The sequence below is a fragment of the Anser cygnoides genome, chromosome 15 (assembly GCF_040182565.1).
Source record: "Anser cygnoides isolate HZ-2024a breed goose chromosome 15, Taihu_goose_T2T_genome, whole genome shotgun sequence".
In the NCBI taxonomy this organism is placed as follows: Eukaryota; Metazoa; Chordata; class Aves; order Anseriformes; family Anatidae; genus Anser; species Anser cygnoides.
The window spans coordinates 9,905,792-9,921,276 of NC_089887.1; the positions used below are offsets into that span (position 1 = coordinate 9,905,792).

The window sequence follows — 15,485 nt, forward strand, 5'->3', positions numbered from 1 at the left end:
AAAAAAACACTTTTGTTTGACACCCTGTTAGGCATCAAATCAGAATGTACTTTCCTAGAAGAGAAATATTCATAGCTTTCTATATGCATAGTACTTATTTATATCCTAACATGAAGGCCTTGAAGTCTGCAAGGGCTTGGGTCCTTATTTTACCCTTGGCTTCTGGCAAATAAGAACTTTAGGAAAACCTTTAACTAAAACATCGTCCATCTGCATTACAAAAACATATATCAACTTTTAGACTTCTGAAGAGTTGATTGGCTTTGTTAGCACGCAATTTTTTTATGAACTAGCCAAAAGTTTCAATATAAAAACTATCGTTTCTCTTTATGGTGTTGATACAGAACAATTCTGAAAGGCACATTTTCTATAAAGTACTTTGTTGCTTCAAAATTTGCAATAATCTTGCTTTAGTGATTAAAGTTCAACATTTTGCTCTGAACCATAAGAGCTTATGCCTACCCAGTTCCCTGAAATCGTTGGTGTGGCTGAGGCTCTCACCTTCTTTGCTGTTTTCATTGATGCAACTTGAGGTCCTAAGTCATTTCAACCATTTCCAGCCTTTTTTATGTTACTCAAAAACTTCTGGGGAAAAAAAAAAAAGGTAGCAATTAACTTTTATGACAAAACAGGCTTAATTCAGGAAGACATTTCAGTGCATCCCAAATGCAAGACTGGGTCCAAAATAAGGAATTAATAGGGTAGTGAAAAACAAAGTAAAAATCTTGTGACCACACCTGTGCTGGGACTTGCCTATCCTGTATGCCTGAGGATAGAAGACTCCAGAGCACAGAGCCTGGCCTCTTCCACCATGAGTAATTGTTGTTTACATACAGCGTATTCTGCTTCAGGGCAAGGGAGGGAGTAGATGTCCCTTAGGGCAGTATTTTCTAGAAATCTGTGATTCAAGTTGGTGGAAACAGTCCAAGACCAAGGGCATAGTTTTCCTTTGTTGAATGTTTATGCAAAAAAAAACCTTATTTCATCCTGCCGAGTCCTTCTCAGTGGCTGGGGGAAATGAACTTGTGGTTTCAGGGCCATTCCTAATGGGTATGTAACTGTAGTTGCTGCTGACTCCCCTGGGGAACTACATGAGTCTCAGGATCAAACTGGCTCTGAGAGAGACCTGAAGGCAAATATCCACCAGATGGGGGCTGAGAGAAAGTCTAAATTGTTCTATAACATGCTGACAAATAGTAATTCAGTGACTGGGACTACTGACATTGCAATTTCAGTCATTAAAAAAATAATGAATAGCAAAATGCCTCCATTGCACCAGAAAAGAACTGGGGATTTACCCTAAAAATATCTGTCCTTGTCTGGTCCTGGGAGACTGACCTGGGACTGGATCCAAATCCCATCCCTTTGCTTCACGTTGTTTTTTTTTCTTCAGTTAAAATACTCTATACATGCTACTTGTATTTGTACTCTTGGTATGTCTGCAATAGATTTTTGTTTGTTTGTTTTTCTGGTTTATTTGCATGGAAATTGTGTATTGGTTATTTTAATACAGGAAAAACAATAAAAATGTCTGTGTAATGGAAATGATACTGACACTTGTTTTATACCACATTATTCAATACAGCAAGGTCCATCTTTTTCTTACGTGAGTAACTTAGACTGTTTGATGTGTGTTTAAGGCACTGAGTGTAGATCTGCATGCTATTGTTGCACCTCAAAAATTAAAGAGAGATTTTGTTGAAATATGTTGTATGATATGATGAAAAGCAACAATAGCACCAAATGCTCTCACAAATCAACCCTAACTGTGTCAGGCTCCATGGTAAAGAATGAGGTCTGACACAGGCAGGGTCATCTCTCAAATATCACTCTCTCCTATACGTGTGTGTTCAAATTGCCGTAGTTTGAATGAAATTTCCCACGATCCTGAAAGAGCCACTCAGCCTGAAATTGAGCAATGTGATTTCTGAATGAAAATACCTAAATGCTTTCCATGCTTCAGGTTGAACTTTCTAGGACTGTTGTGAAATAATTCCTAAACTTCACCGTGTTTGATTGATTTGTTTGGCTGCATGCTTTCCATTTGATATTGCTTTCAATGACATTTTCATGTAACTGTAAAGAATTGTTCACATCTGCAAAAGTTAGCATGCTCCTAGCTTGCTGCTATGATGTATAACTGAGCAATTCCCACTGCAGTGTGTAACTGCAGGTGTGTTATGGCAGTTTCTCACAGGCCCTTGGGGGCCCTCCTATGTTGTGGTGTGACATCCAGCATATCAGTGCGTTAGGAAAACAGGCAGGTTTGCTGGCTTCTTTTTGTTTGTATGCCAGGCATATGGATTTTTTTTTGTATTACCCCTTTTCCCCCTCATTCTGACTGCTGTTTCTCAAATTTTGACTACAACAAAGTTTTGCCCCTTAGGTAATTTATTACTTCATTTGACAAGCTCTCTGTAAAAATAAAAAAATAAAACTTAATTGATGGCCCAGGCAACTCTGTGTAGTTCCGCGGACTTGCTTTACGCCTTAGCTCTTAAAAGAACTATGCTTGGGAGGGTGCTCATTCTCCCATCTTGTGACCATGCAGACAAGCTTAGCCATTTGTTAACAAACTGTTCCATTATTTTCTTTTTTTTTTACTATATTTTTGAGGTAGTCTCATCATTCCCACATAAGTTATAAGACATTCAGAAATGGCATTTAGAAGGTTACCAGTTTTGCACACTGATTGGGAAAAAGCTGTCGTTTTCCAAATTATTGCCTCTATATTCAACCTAAATGTTGATTTTTTTTCTCATTAGAATGATTTAAATGATATCATATTATCTATCAAGGACTTTTTCTGTATGTTATTTAGCTTGAGTTATTTAAAATGAGGTAATCTTACTGCAGAGTAGTACTCAAACAGGATGACAAGAAGCAAATGTGAAAGCGAGTAACTTCATAGTCCAGAGCTGAATGAAAAGTTAAAAAAAAAAAGTCTTCATAAGCAAAGTATTTTTTCAGCTTCACTGGTTTGTTTAGAAATAGGAGTATTAAATGCATGCTCGTTTCATTGCATGATTTGTTTCATTAGCAATTACCAAGCACAATTAACAACATAATACAAGTTTTGTGTGTTTGCATGAGAATTCATTATCCTAGTTTGAAATAAATCAGTGCATTTCCATATTTAACCTAAATAGCCTTGCATGAATCATTATTAATAGACTTGGTGAAATCTGCTTTGTAGCTTTGTGCCGCATTACATTAAAATGATTCTCGGCAAGTTATTCTAATTACATTGTCATTTGCTAGCAAAGGATCTCAATAAACTAACTTGAAGAAGATATGCTAGAGGTTCCTTTAAGAATATCCCTTTAAAAATGACATTGAACTGAAAAAAATATATATATATTTGACATTGAATGACCCTTTTTTTAAAGAAAGGCCTGTCATGATGCTAAACAGATTAATAGACTTTGATCTGTCAGAGGCAACAGGGCTGGAAATGGGTCATGTATACAGGACAGCAATCAACTGCACAAATATATAAACACAAAGATTAACAGAGAATGAAAACAAATCCACATGAAGTGGAGTATTCAGCAAAAATTTCGAGACTTAAATTATCTTTCTCAACATTTTTCTCCAGTGTACATGTGCTGTTTTTAATTAAGTAATTATGAAGTTCAGGGTTAACTGAGTCTGAATGAATTTTAGGGTGAGCTGGAAAAACAGCTTCTACAGGCAAACCCTATTCTTGAAGCTTTTGGAAATGCCAAAACCGTGAAGAATGACAACTCCTCCAGATTCGTAAGTAGGAGAAATCCAGTTGGGTCTACATTGTGGGGAGCTACAGCATCTTTTAAAACAGAATGGACAAACAGTGGCCTTCTTGTCATCAATGTTTCTGTCTAAAGAGCTTCTCCAAACTAATCCCTAAGAAACATTGTTTAGAATTCCTCTCTGAAATAGGAATTTGGCCTTATACAAGACTAAAAATCAAGCTCGGACTTGACAGCGCCATCGTACTTTCACAATTTAGTGGTCTATGAGTGGGCCATGCAGAGTCAACTCCTGCTCCAGGATATATCCTCCTCCAGAAATCTGCAAATGAAACCTGTACTTTGTTTTCCTTTGCACCACTGTTGAGCATGCGTCTTCTTGGAAGGTGTGACTGTTATGGAAAAAGAGCAGTTAATGTGTTAAATGAAAGACTACAAGAGAAAACGAGAAAGCAGTCATGCAGATTGAAGTTGGACTAATAGTAGCTGGGGACTGTCACTCTTTGATGCCCCTTTTTGCTGGGAGTGTTGGCAGATGCTTCTTTTCCCTTCGGGCCTTCTGCTCCTACTGCTGCTGATTCCCTGCAGAGTCTGGGGATCCCTCAGCGGAGGGAGTCAGGCAGACCTAATCCTATTCCTTAATTGACCTTATGGAAATCAAAGTATAAAATAGACGCTGGCATAGACAGCTTCCATAGCCTGTTCCACTACGGAGAATTTCGTTCCCTCTAAGTACGTGGATGAAATGTGGGAGCAAATCAGTGAGCAGTGAGAATGTCCGAGAAGGTCACTTCATTTCAGTCTTTTCCATAGGTTGTCCTGGCAGGTGGGAATCGAGCATGTTATTCTTAAGAAGATAGTATATATGTACCACTAAGCAGGCTAAACGCTACTGCTGTAAAATCCAACATACCTGAAAGAACAGCCCAACCTATGTCTTCTTTTCCTTCACAGGGCAAATTCATCCGCATCAACTTTGATGTGACAGGCTACATTGTCGGAGCAAACATAGAGACTTGTATCCTTTTCCATGAGCTGCACTGGAAGCTAACTAGGGTTAGCAGAAGGAAGAAAGATAAACAAGCTCTATTGCATGTCTAAGAAAGGCAAATATCACCGAGGCTGGTATAAACAAAGATGGAGGGAAGTGGCTCCATTTATGCTGATACTAGCTTCTCAGTTTGTCTTACTCTCATGTTTACATTTTCAGGTCTGTTTTCTCAGCTATAGGAAAGTATGCTATTCCCCATATACAGCTTCAGAAAATGGAGGCAACATACCTGCATAAAGCAACATGAGGGGACTTAAGATTAGATTCCCAGTAACACAACGGGGCAAGAAGATTGATTTGTGGTTGAGGTTGTATGTGATCTTGAGAGCTATGCAGTCATTTTGTTTCACATCAGTGTGATCCTAATTGGGTCTCTCTGGTTCCCTGTCATCTGGGCTTCCAGCTGTATAAAAAGATTTGAAACTTTCCTGTTTCTCAGTAATGCTGTCTCACTTCGAAAAAACACCGAATGTTTGGCATTATCACTACAGCATACCCAGGACCTTCTGGACCATTTCCTAGTTCTCAAGTTTAAGTTTAGCACTCTGGCAAAGGAAAGGTTATGTATGTTGTGCTGGGATAGATGGATTCTAAGAAAAAGCATTGAGAATAACCTGCTAGGGGAGAATTCCGTATGATACCTGGTAAAACAGCTTTACAGTCTATGTCTGGAGGACTGAAGGATCATCTTAATAAAAGTAATATACCTTTATCTTCCATCCCTCTAAGGACTTGATAATAATAAAGACAAAAGAGACAGAAAAAGCCAAAGAACCTTTTTATGCCCTACAGTTCCTCTCCCTTTGTCAAGCTGAGGGACATTTTACCCTGCATCTGCCTCAATCTTTACATATTTTGTTAAATCACCATGGTCATAAATTACTTTTCTGGGAACTCACACTACTGAAGTGAAACAAATATAATGCTGGTGCTGATGCCCCAGATAGCATCAAGCACTTGATATTTTCAGATAACTTGTCTTCTTTGGGTACTAAATACTGTTCTGCTGTTTCAAATGATGCACTCAGAGCAGTGTTCTATATGTCAATATCTTTGGTGATTTTATTTTTTCAGGACCATAGTAAGAACATTTCAGATAAATTCAACTTAGCCTGACTTTGCTTGCCAAGTACTGTTGCCTCCTTCCTTGGTTATGTTTATGAGATAGCGTGTTTTAATGAACAAATGGGTATGTAGCTAGACTCCTCAGTGCTGCATTGATCATCTTTGCATAGAGGAGCTGCTTGCTGCAAAAAATGAGGATAAAGAATATTGCAGTTATAAGGAAGGAACCTCTCTCTTAGGTGTAACAGCAAACAGTTTATCTTTCTGCTCTTATTTTGACAAGTGATCTTCAGAAAAAAAAGGGGGGTTAATTTTTCTGGTCTTAACTGAAGTTTTATCTATAGCAATATAGCATTTAAAGAATGAATCACTGATTGATGTCAAAATACTTATGCTATTGTCAACTTCATTTTTAATATTTTAGATAGTCATAAAAATGGACAATAAATAAAGTTTACTTTCATTGCTTTGATACCTACAACAATGGCTCCAAGAGCTTTTTTCTAGCAGCCCCACCTTACGGTGATTCATATTTGTACTTCATTCTAAAAGTGATATGAATGATACTATCAACACCATTTTTATATGTTTAACTTCAGAATGCATTTATGACAATTGTAGTGCTTACTATCACGATCATCAGCATTTACTATACAACAAGAGGTGGGAAATTGATCTACTCCTTGTGGTGAGAATTATACCAATATTAGTGCCACAGAATTAGACTCAAAATCTCGTTAGACAAGCTCATGGCAAATATTTCAGCAATGCTATTGATGGTTCTGAGGCTGATGACACAATTAAGGAAGGACTGGAATATGTTACTGATTTTTTTTAACATACCTGACAAACAGATTTGCTTGAAAAATCCCGTGCTATTCGTCAGGCTAAAGATGAGCGAACATTTCATATCTTTTACTATTTGATTGCTGGAGCTTCTGAACAAATGAGAAGTAAGTTACTTGATAACAATTCTTCCATCTCATTAAACAGCCTAAAAAAATGGCTTACTTAAGTAATCTATCTTAATTTCTTTAATTGAACGTCATTCAATATTTTTGGTAAACAAACAGCCATAGAAATAATTTTCTCAAGTGAACTGTAAAAAAGCTTCAGTTGGTGTATATCTGTTTGAGTCAGGTGGTTTGCAGTTTATAAGACGTTTCAACTTACAGGAAATGCAAACTCATTGAAAGCCAATCTTGAATGTTATCAAGATGAACAGGGAAGAGCTGTTCATTAATTTTTTACACAAAAGAAATTGGGGTTCCCAGTAAAATTATTGGCTAGCAGTTTTACAATCGATTAAGAGAACATCTTTCTCTCAGCGTATGATTTTAAAAACGGGGATTCAATATAACATGTTGGAACATCATGGTTTAAATACAGCATCTTTCCCTCCACTACTGGTTGCCAAATTATGTATAAAGCAATGGATAATTTTGTATTTTCTCTGGTACTTATGCTCCTTACCTAAGAATCTGTTGCTGGCCACAGTACAGGCTGAAAAATCTTTTGGTTTGACCCCCTGTGATTGTTACCTGTTTCCATTCTTATTATTAGCTGGTATGAATCCCCAGGTCTAGAAGACAAAGTGAGGTGTAATTCTGACTAGGTTACACACAGAATTAAATGAAAAATTTATGGGAAGAATGGCTCTGATTTTTTGCATGGGGTGCAAAACTCCACTGAGGGACAGAGACATTCCCTCGTTACTAATGAAAATTTGAAACTTAAGGCAATCAAACTTGCTAAATGATGCGTTATTTTGAAAATATTTGTCCACCATAAAATCCTAAAATTTTCCTTTGGTGAAAACATAATTTTTTTTTGTTGTTGTTCTTTGGGGGAACCCATGAACGAACAGTATTAAGCTGACATACTTAACTCACACTTTTCTTCTTTGTCTTTTAGATGATCTGTTGCTGGAAGGCTTCAACAATTATACCTTTCTCTCTAATGGTCACGTGCCTATTCCTGCTCAACAAGATGATGAAATGTTCCAGGAGACCTTGGAAGCCATGACAATTATGGGCTTTACTGAGGAGGAACAGACAGGTGAGAACTGTTAGCAAGACTGCATTGAAGGTATACATCTGCAAGTGACACGATATACAGATGCAAATGCACAGCAGTTAATTTTGTGTAGAGTAACCTCCTTGCAAAATAGGCATGTGAAGTAAGGTTTGTGATCTTGCATGAAACACAAAGTGGAGGATTCTAAATCTACTTATGTTGTTCAACCTCTTTGCCTCTTATTTCCCCTGAGTAAAACTAGTACCAATCAACTGTTAACCTAACTACTGTTTCTAGGAAGTCTGCTGTGAATTAAAGCCCCTGGATTTTCCTCTTTCTCTCCTTTACAGGAAGTATTAGATGAATTAAACCATAGATGTCTCATGGAAAGGAAAACATTCTCAAGCATGGATCTGTTTCTTCCTCACATTAAGCTTTAGATTGGAACTCAGTTCTGTGTGATCAGGAGTTTGTAAACCTTTGTTTAAACAGGGTGATGCTTTGAGAAGTCTTGTGAGTATGAGGAGATATTCACAAGGAGACCTTGCAAGGAGATCTAATTATGATCTCACTGCTTTTAGGTTGTTGTTAGAAAAGATCTCTTAAAAAATATCACAACAGTGCCCTACCTTTTCCCATTATTGCAGTAGGTACTGTTAGGAGTCAAAGAAACCAATACTGAAAACTCTTTGCATACTGCCTCCTTCAAACATTTAAACTGGCAGCACTTGCTGTGAACAAAGTAAAAAAAATATTGAAGTTACCATCTACATTGGAAAATAAGAGTATACATCATCAAAGAGTAGTTATCTCTGTGATACACAGAGCAACTGGTGATGTGCAGGGCAGCTATATGTAGTAATTTAGCAGAGAATTAAAATAATTATCACAATATTTTGCTTTCCACTTGAATGAAGAATCACAAGTCTTTTTCTTATTCTTTTAAGTCTTATAAATTCAGCAGACCTACTTGTAGAAGGAACATGACATGCACTCTTGACTCATTTGAACTGAGCACAGTTGTCAGCATGCAGAACCACTAAAAGACATAGTGTTTTCAAAGGTAATTTGTGCTTACGAAAGGATAGATTTTAGGCATCTCGCTAACAGAACTCTATACATACTCAGAACAGAATACTGAATTCAAGCCAGCTCTAACAATGCTAATGACTGTTTAATGGCATTTTTTCAGAACTTTTCAATGAGTTAAATGAAAAAGTTACAAAATATTACAATTTAATTTTGAAATATGTGGATCAGGCTCAAATAGCTCATATTCACTGTTTGGGAGAAAAGGGACATAAAAACAGACAGCATGAACAAACAACTAAACTACCTTGACAATGTGGGCTTACCAGAGACATCAAATAGTGTAGCATTTACCCCTCACAGTTACTAAGAGTGTGCAGGATTTTGTCTCATGCCCATCAGCCTGAATGACCCATGGTTGCAGTTGCCATGCCCCAAGTGACACCTGGTGGCAGAAACATCGTCACCCCATCACTTGAGCCTTGGACCAGCTGCCGCAGCAGGAGCTGATCTCCATCACCTCTCAGCCCTGCAAGAGTGACTAAGGGTACCGAGAAAAAAATGTCTTGCCTTTCAGGACAGCCGTGATAATCCCACTCCTGGTAAATTCAGATGATAGTACTGATGAAGACTGGTTCATTCTCCAGCCAGGGCATATGCAGTGGCATTGTCAGCAGCATTCTCCATGATATCAAAAGGACTTGTATTACTGACTGAACCCCTTTCATTTCATGCTTTAAAATGTAAGCCCATTAGGGCAGTATTATTCTCCTGTGTAAATCTATCAAATGAATAAATTGATTAGATTAATATGATCTCACCTATAACATAGATTAATATGGTCTCATCTATAACATAGCAGTAGATTTTACTACCTGAGGTAAGGCAGCATCACATTTATATACGTTTTAGTAAGCAAACATTAATCAATTAGTTTTCTGTATTCTGGCAGTAATTCTGCAAAAACTTGTATGCATTTAGTTTTAGTTGCATGAGTGAAAAGCCACATGTTCCTGCATAACTTGAGCTTCAGAAGTGCTACACATTTTTGAAGCTGTTGGTAATTCACAGATATGTTTGATTTTAAAGACAGAGATACAGATTCTCCAGTGATCAAGCGGGAAAGATGTTACGGGCCACTTTAAGTGGAAGATGAATTCCTGAGACCTGGGGATCTGCCTGGTGAACCAGCACAGCTTAACTTGGAGGTGCTGGTGTTCCCAGATTGGCCTGTTTACTCCACTGCATGAATTATCTGAGTGGCTCCTCAATCAGCACTCAAACTCTTGAAGTTTAGAGCAGTCTTTTAAAGCGAACCTAGATCTTTCCACAGAGGTATAGACTACCACAGGAAATACAATGAACTTTCATTATTGCAGAGAATAGAGTTTTCAAAATGCGTCATTCCATTCCTCATTTATTTTATCTGCTTATCTTACAGCTATATTGAGAGTTGTTTCATCTGTCCTACAGCTGGGTAATATTGTCTTCAAGAAGGAGAGAAACACTGATCAAGCTTCTATGCCTGACAATACTGGTATGATTTGTCATTTTAAAAATTGAGTTAACATTAAAAAAATAAATAAAATAGCAGCTGAGTAAGCACTCTATCATTATTTTTAATTTAATTGTAATTGCCTATATGCTTCACAGGTCTTAAAAGATATATTATGCTTGCAATCCATTCAATTATCACTAACTTTTCTGGTAACCCTGAATCCATAAATTGATGAACAGTGAATTTCTTGCTTGCATCATGGATAATACTCTTACTCTTGTGTGTACAACAGAGGAGGTTTTAAGGAAGATAAATAGCTTTGTATTCTTGTTGGACTGCTTGTATTCACACTTACTGACCTACTAAGAGAAAATTCAATCTGAAATATAGTATCACTCTTTTATTCTAGCTGCGCAAAAAGTGTGTCACCTGATGGGAATTAATGTGACAGATTTCACAAGATCTATTCTAACCCCAAGGATCAAAGTAGGACGAGATGTTGTTCAGAAAGCTCAGACCAAAGAACAGGTATCTACTTGCAGTCTGCTCAGCAATCCTGAAGATATTTTTCCTGTCTTCTTTTCTTTCTTACTTCTTGTCTAAAGGGAAATGTCTGCTTCTTGTCTCCCTATTCATTATTCTTACTTAAATTAGCTGTTAATTGCATTTCTTCTTTCACTTACACTTTGCTCTTCTTTTTTCAGGCTGATTTTGCCATAGAGGCTTTGGCCAAGGCAAAATTCGAACGTCTTTTCCGTTGGATTCTAACACGTGTAAACAAAGCTCTTGATAAAACAAAAAGACAAGGTGCTTCTTTCTTGGGCATTCTTGATATTGCTGGATTTGAGATTTTTGAGGTATGTGTTGTGAGATACAAGTTGGTTCAACTCCTTATTATCACGCTGTGGTTTGGAATGCAAGATGACAAAAACCTAAATTCAGAGCCACAAAAACAATATGTTTCTTTCAAGCTGGCTAGCTGCCCATGGCCAAGACAATCCACAGGATTACTCCACCTGGAAAGGCTTGGGGCTGGCAGCATTATCCTGTTGGGTGGCTGTGGGACCCTCTGTTTAGAACCAAGGTCTGGTCTTTGTGGTTTATTAAACAGGTCCCAGTACTGAGACTTGTGAACTTACTGTAAATTTTTGAGACCTTAAATTAGAAAAATACGGATCCTTTATTTTAATTTCAGTAATCTTTAAAAAGAAATAGAAGGTAGAAAATTTCATCTTGTCATGTAAGTTCCCTCTTGCAGGTGTCTTTCTAACACTAGGAATTCAATTATTTTGTCTTCACAGATCAATTCCTTTGAGCAGCTGTGCATCAATTATACTAATGAAAAACTTCAGCAGCTTTTCAACCACACTATGTTTATATTGGAGCAAGAGGAATATCAGCGTGAGGGCATCGAATGGAATTTCATTGACTTTGGCCTTGACCTGCAACCTTGCATTGAGCTAATTGAAAGACCGGTAAGATATCTCTATAGATGGGACACTACGTAGGTTTCATCAGGATCTATTATGTATCAGTACAATATGACAGCCATTTAAGATATTTCAGATTCTTGATGCCTGGGAGGATTAGTTACAAAGTAAAAAGAAGGTGGTGTTCTTTCTTTGTCTCTGGCTGTGATGATACTGATTTGGTGTTGCTCACATTGCAGACCAACCCTCCAGGTGTCCTGGCTCTGCTGGATGAAGAGTGCTGGTTCCCCAAAGCTACTGACACGTCCTTTGTGGAAAAACTCATTCAAGAGCAAGGCAACCATGCCAAATTCCAGAAGTCCAAGCAACTCAAGGATAAAACCGAGTTCTGTATAATGCACTATGCAGGAAAGGTACTGGAGAGATTGAGCTATTTTGAATTATGGAACTTTGATACAGTGATGCTCAAACAGTAAAAAGAAGAAACAGTCCAGTTCCCCTGTTGATAAGGCAGAGCTTTAATAATATAATGTATGCATTAAGAGCTTTAATTACAAAACATGTGGAATAAGATTTGCAAAACATTTGTGTTTATGCTAAGATCACATGAAAACAAAAATAACCAGTACTGAGGTTTTTGAAAATCCAATTACTTGGGATTCCTTTCTAGCAAGCAGATTTTTAAAGGCAGGGCAGGTCCCCTGCCATAGATATGTCTGCAAAAAAAGCCCTTTAGATGCAAGTACATGCAAGAATAAATATTCAACTCAGCTCTCAACTATAAGCATGCTTTTCACATTTTATTATTTTGTGTCAGTCATTTTATTATTTTGTGTTCTTGGTCACTCCAGATTTCTGTATCAAAACAAGATTTTTGACCTGGCATTGTTTCCTGCAGGTTACCTACAATGCAACTGCCTGGCTAACAAAGAACATGGATCCACTAAATGACAACGTGACTTCTCTGCTAAACCAGTCTTCAGACAAATTTGTGGCAGACCTTTGGAAAGATGGTATGAATTGCAACTCAAATCAGTAATGTGGTTTAAAGGGAGAAAATTCTACCAGAACTATTTTGACAGCTATCCCTTACAAGCAGGAAACAAGTTTGAAACTAAGAATAGAACAGATTGAACTAAGAAGCAAGAATAGCCTTTTCTAAAGAAATACTTATGGAAAACATCATTAGATAGATTTAAGCACAACTAAAATAATTTCCTTACTTAATATTATTCAGCAACATACTAAAAAACATTCATTATGCTGTTATCATGTTGCTGAATATATCATGCCAGACAGCTGATTTAATACAGGTTATTGCTGTTTATTATTAATGACTGTGAGCAGTCCTTACCTTACACAGTCCTCTCCACAAAGTCCCGCAGCAGTTCTCTTCAGCAATGTATAATCTCAGATTCCACCAGAAGAATATCTGTATGCATACAAAACATTTCTTTTTTAAAAAATTTCTGTGGATCTGTAAGACATATATACTACACTATACATATGTAATATCTACAAATAAGTGTGCATGCAAACTCCAGGAAAGTGGTGGATAGTTTATTATCAAGCTAGGCTCACTGATATTTTTTTTCTGGTTGGTAGGACACAAACCTACCAATGGGGATATTTTGCAGGACTGCCCTTTGTAGAGCAAACGTAAAACAAAACACAAAATCTGTGTGTTCCATTTTTCCATTCTGTCACTAGTTTACAAAGCTCCTCATTTCAAGTTTGACAGAAGTGGACCATTTACCTAGAAGGATCTTCCAGTGCTTTTGTTAGCATGCTTCTATTGCATTAAAAATATTTTGGTCCTCTTTTGCAAGTTGCACTTTAGCAATGGCAGTGACAGTTGTAATGCATGGTGAGGACAGTTTATATAAGCAACCCCATTCACACTTTCTTTTATATTGCAGTGGACCGTATAGTTGGGCTGGACCAGATGGCCAAGATGACTGAAAGTTCACTGCCTAGTGCTTCAAAAACCAAGAAAGGCATGTTCCGTACTGTGGGCCAACTCTATAAGGAGCAGCTGACCAAACTGATGACCACCTTAAGGAATACCAATCCCAACTTTGTCCGCTGTATCATTCCAAATCATGAAAAAAGGGTAAATTTCAAATGCTCAGTTTTCAGAACCCTGGCACATTATGCATGCTGAGGTGCTCACTGTGTCAGCACATTGCAGAAATGAATGATATCTTCAAACGCAGACATTTGAAGTAACATCTTTGTAAATTTCTACTGTACTAAGAATACTTCCTGTTCCCTTTTCAGGCTGGCAAACTTGATGCCCATTTAGTGCTGGAGCAGTTGCGCTGTAATGGTGTCTTGGAAGGTATTCGTATCTGCCGGCAGGGATTCCCCAACAGAATTGTCTTCCAGGAGTTCCGTCAGCGGTAGGAATCCCTTGTTCGGTCCTAACTCAGTGTTTAAAAGTGCTGTAATACACGTTTGTCTGTACAAAATAATCTGATGTTTTTCCACCTCCTTAACATCTGTGTCTTTTGGCAGATACGAAATTCTTGCTGCAAATGCTATTCCTAAAGGATTCATGGACGGGAAGCAGGCTTGCATACTGATGGTGAGGAAAGCATCTTTGATCCTATTGATAATCAGGCCTATACCTCTTATATAAAAGCTGCTGCGAATTAATAGAAATAAGAAGTAATTTTAAATACTCAGCACCGGAATTTACAAATATCCCTGTTTTCCTCCAGATCAAAGCACTGGAACTTGATCCAAACTTGTACAGAATTGGGCAGAGTAAGATCTTCTTCAGAACTGGCGTTCTGGCTCACCTGGAAGAAGAGAGAGACCTGAAGATCACAGATGTCATTATTGCCTTCCAGGCTCAGTGCCGAGGCTACCTGGCAAGAAAGTAAGAATATATACTAACAAAAAGAATATCTTTGGCAGTGGGGTATCTACCGTAGCCTTTTGTTCTCTGTATAAAAAATTGAAGATACTAAGATATTTTATTATTACCTATTAGTTGTATTACATTAGAATTCAACTTGTGTCCAACGCTGACCTAAAAGGACTCACTTCCTGCCCAGAAGAGGCTTACTAGTATAATTACAGGGGAGCAGTTATATTGTGAGGCTTCTTAAACCTTCTGTACAGTAAGCTCTCTGAAGCAATGACCCATTTTTTAAACACGTTTGTACTAACAGGACAAGGTACATCCTCAACCATGCCTGGAGTCACACACACTATTACAGTACAAATAGCAGCACCACTGGCATTTCTAAAACATAAAATAATTTCTTACACAGTATGGGAATGAAACACTGGAGTCATCTAGCACGATCTCAGTTAATGTACATCACTAAACTATTAGCAGCAATGCTCTTTTCCCTGCATACTACCATGGGTTTCAAATTGATGAGCAAACAAATTTAAACATAATAGGTTTCAATAATGATAATCAATGTCTGTTGAGTGCCCATGTACTCTGAATATATCCAGAATTATACCATTACTTTCTGTTTCATTCCTACCTACTGAATGCAAACAGCCAAAAAAAAGAAGACTAAATAAAACACTGGAAGTCTAAACAGAGGTGTTACCTTTTCTCAAGAAAGCACAGGCACTGTTTAAGTGACAAAAGAATTATCGCAGAATCCTCAAATCAGTAGACCCTCATGCTAGAGTTTCTT

General features: G+C 37.6%; 1 protein-coding gene and 1 long non-coding RNA gene across 4 annotated transcripts in view; one reads left to right on the forward strand and one right to left on the reverse strand.

Moving 5' to 3' along the window:
* The window catches only part of MYH11 (myosin heavy chain 11), a 60,710-nt gene that overhangs the window by 26,397 nt on the left and 18,828 nt on the right, over positions 1-15,485 (forward strand). For 2 of the 3 annotated variants that reach the window (XM_013176933.3, XM_013176931.3), the window contains exons 6-20: positions 1,586-1,606; positions 3,667-3,759; positions 4,686-4,749; positions 6,702-6,800; positions 7,762-7,905; positions 10,334-10,429; positions 10,800-10,918; positions 11,095-11,247; positions 11,692-11,865; positions 12,060-12,233; positions 12,719-12,833; positions 13,740-13,933; positions 14,101-14,222; positions 14,338-14,407; positions 14,544-14,704. In XM_013176933.3, the coding sequence (XP_013032387.2) occupies positions 1,586-1,606; positions 3,667-3,759; positions 4,686-4,749; positions 6,702-6,800; positions 7,762-7,905; positions 10,334-10,429; positions 10,800-10,918; positions 11,095-11,247; positions 11,692-11,865; positions 12,060-12,233; positions 12,719-12,833; positions 13,740-13,933; positions 14,101-14,222; positions 14,338-14,407; positions 14,544-14,704 (1,799 nt within the window). The remainder of the gene's footprint in view (positions 1-1,585; positions 1,607-3,666; positions 3,760-4,685; positions 4,750-6,701; positions 6,801-7,761; positions 7,906-10,333; positions 10,430-10,799; positions 10,919-11,094; positions 11,248-11,691; positions 11,866-12,059; positions 12,234-12,718; positions 12,834-13,739; positions 13,934-14,100; positions 14,223-14,337; positions 14,408-14,543; positions 14,705-15,485) is intronic. The other variant, XM_013176932.3, reaches the window with a different exon arrangement.
* Positions 9,483-14,624, reverse strand: LOC136786452 (uncharacterized). Its single transcript, XR_010825148.1, has 3 exons — positions 14,512-14,624; positions 13,175-13,252; positions 9,483-9,673 (listed from the first exon to the last, which is right to left on the reverse strand). It is a non-coding gene; the product is annotated as an uncharacterized lncRNA (long non-coding RNA).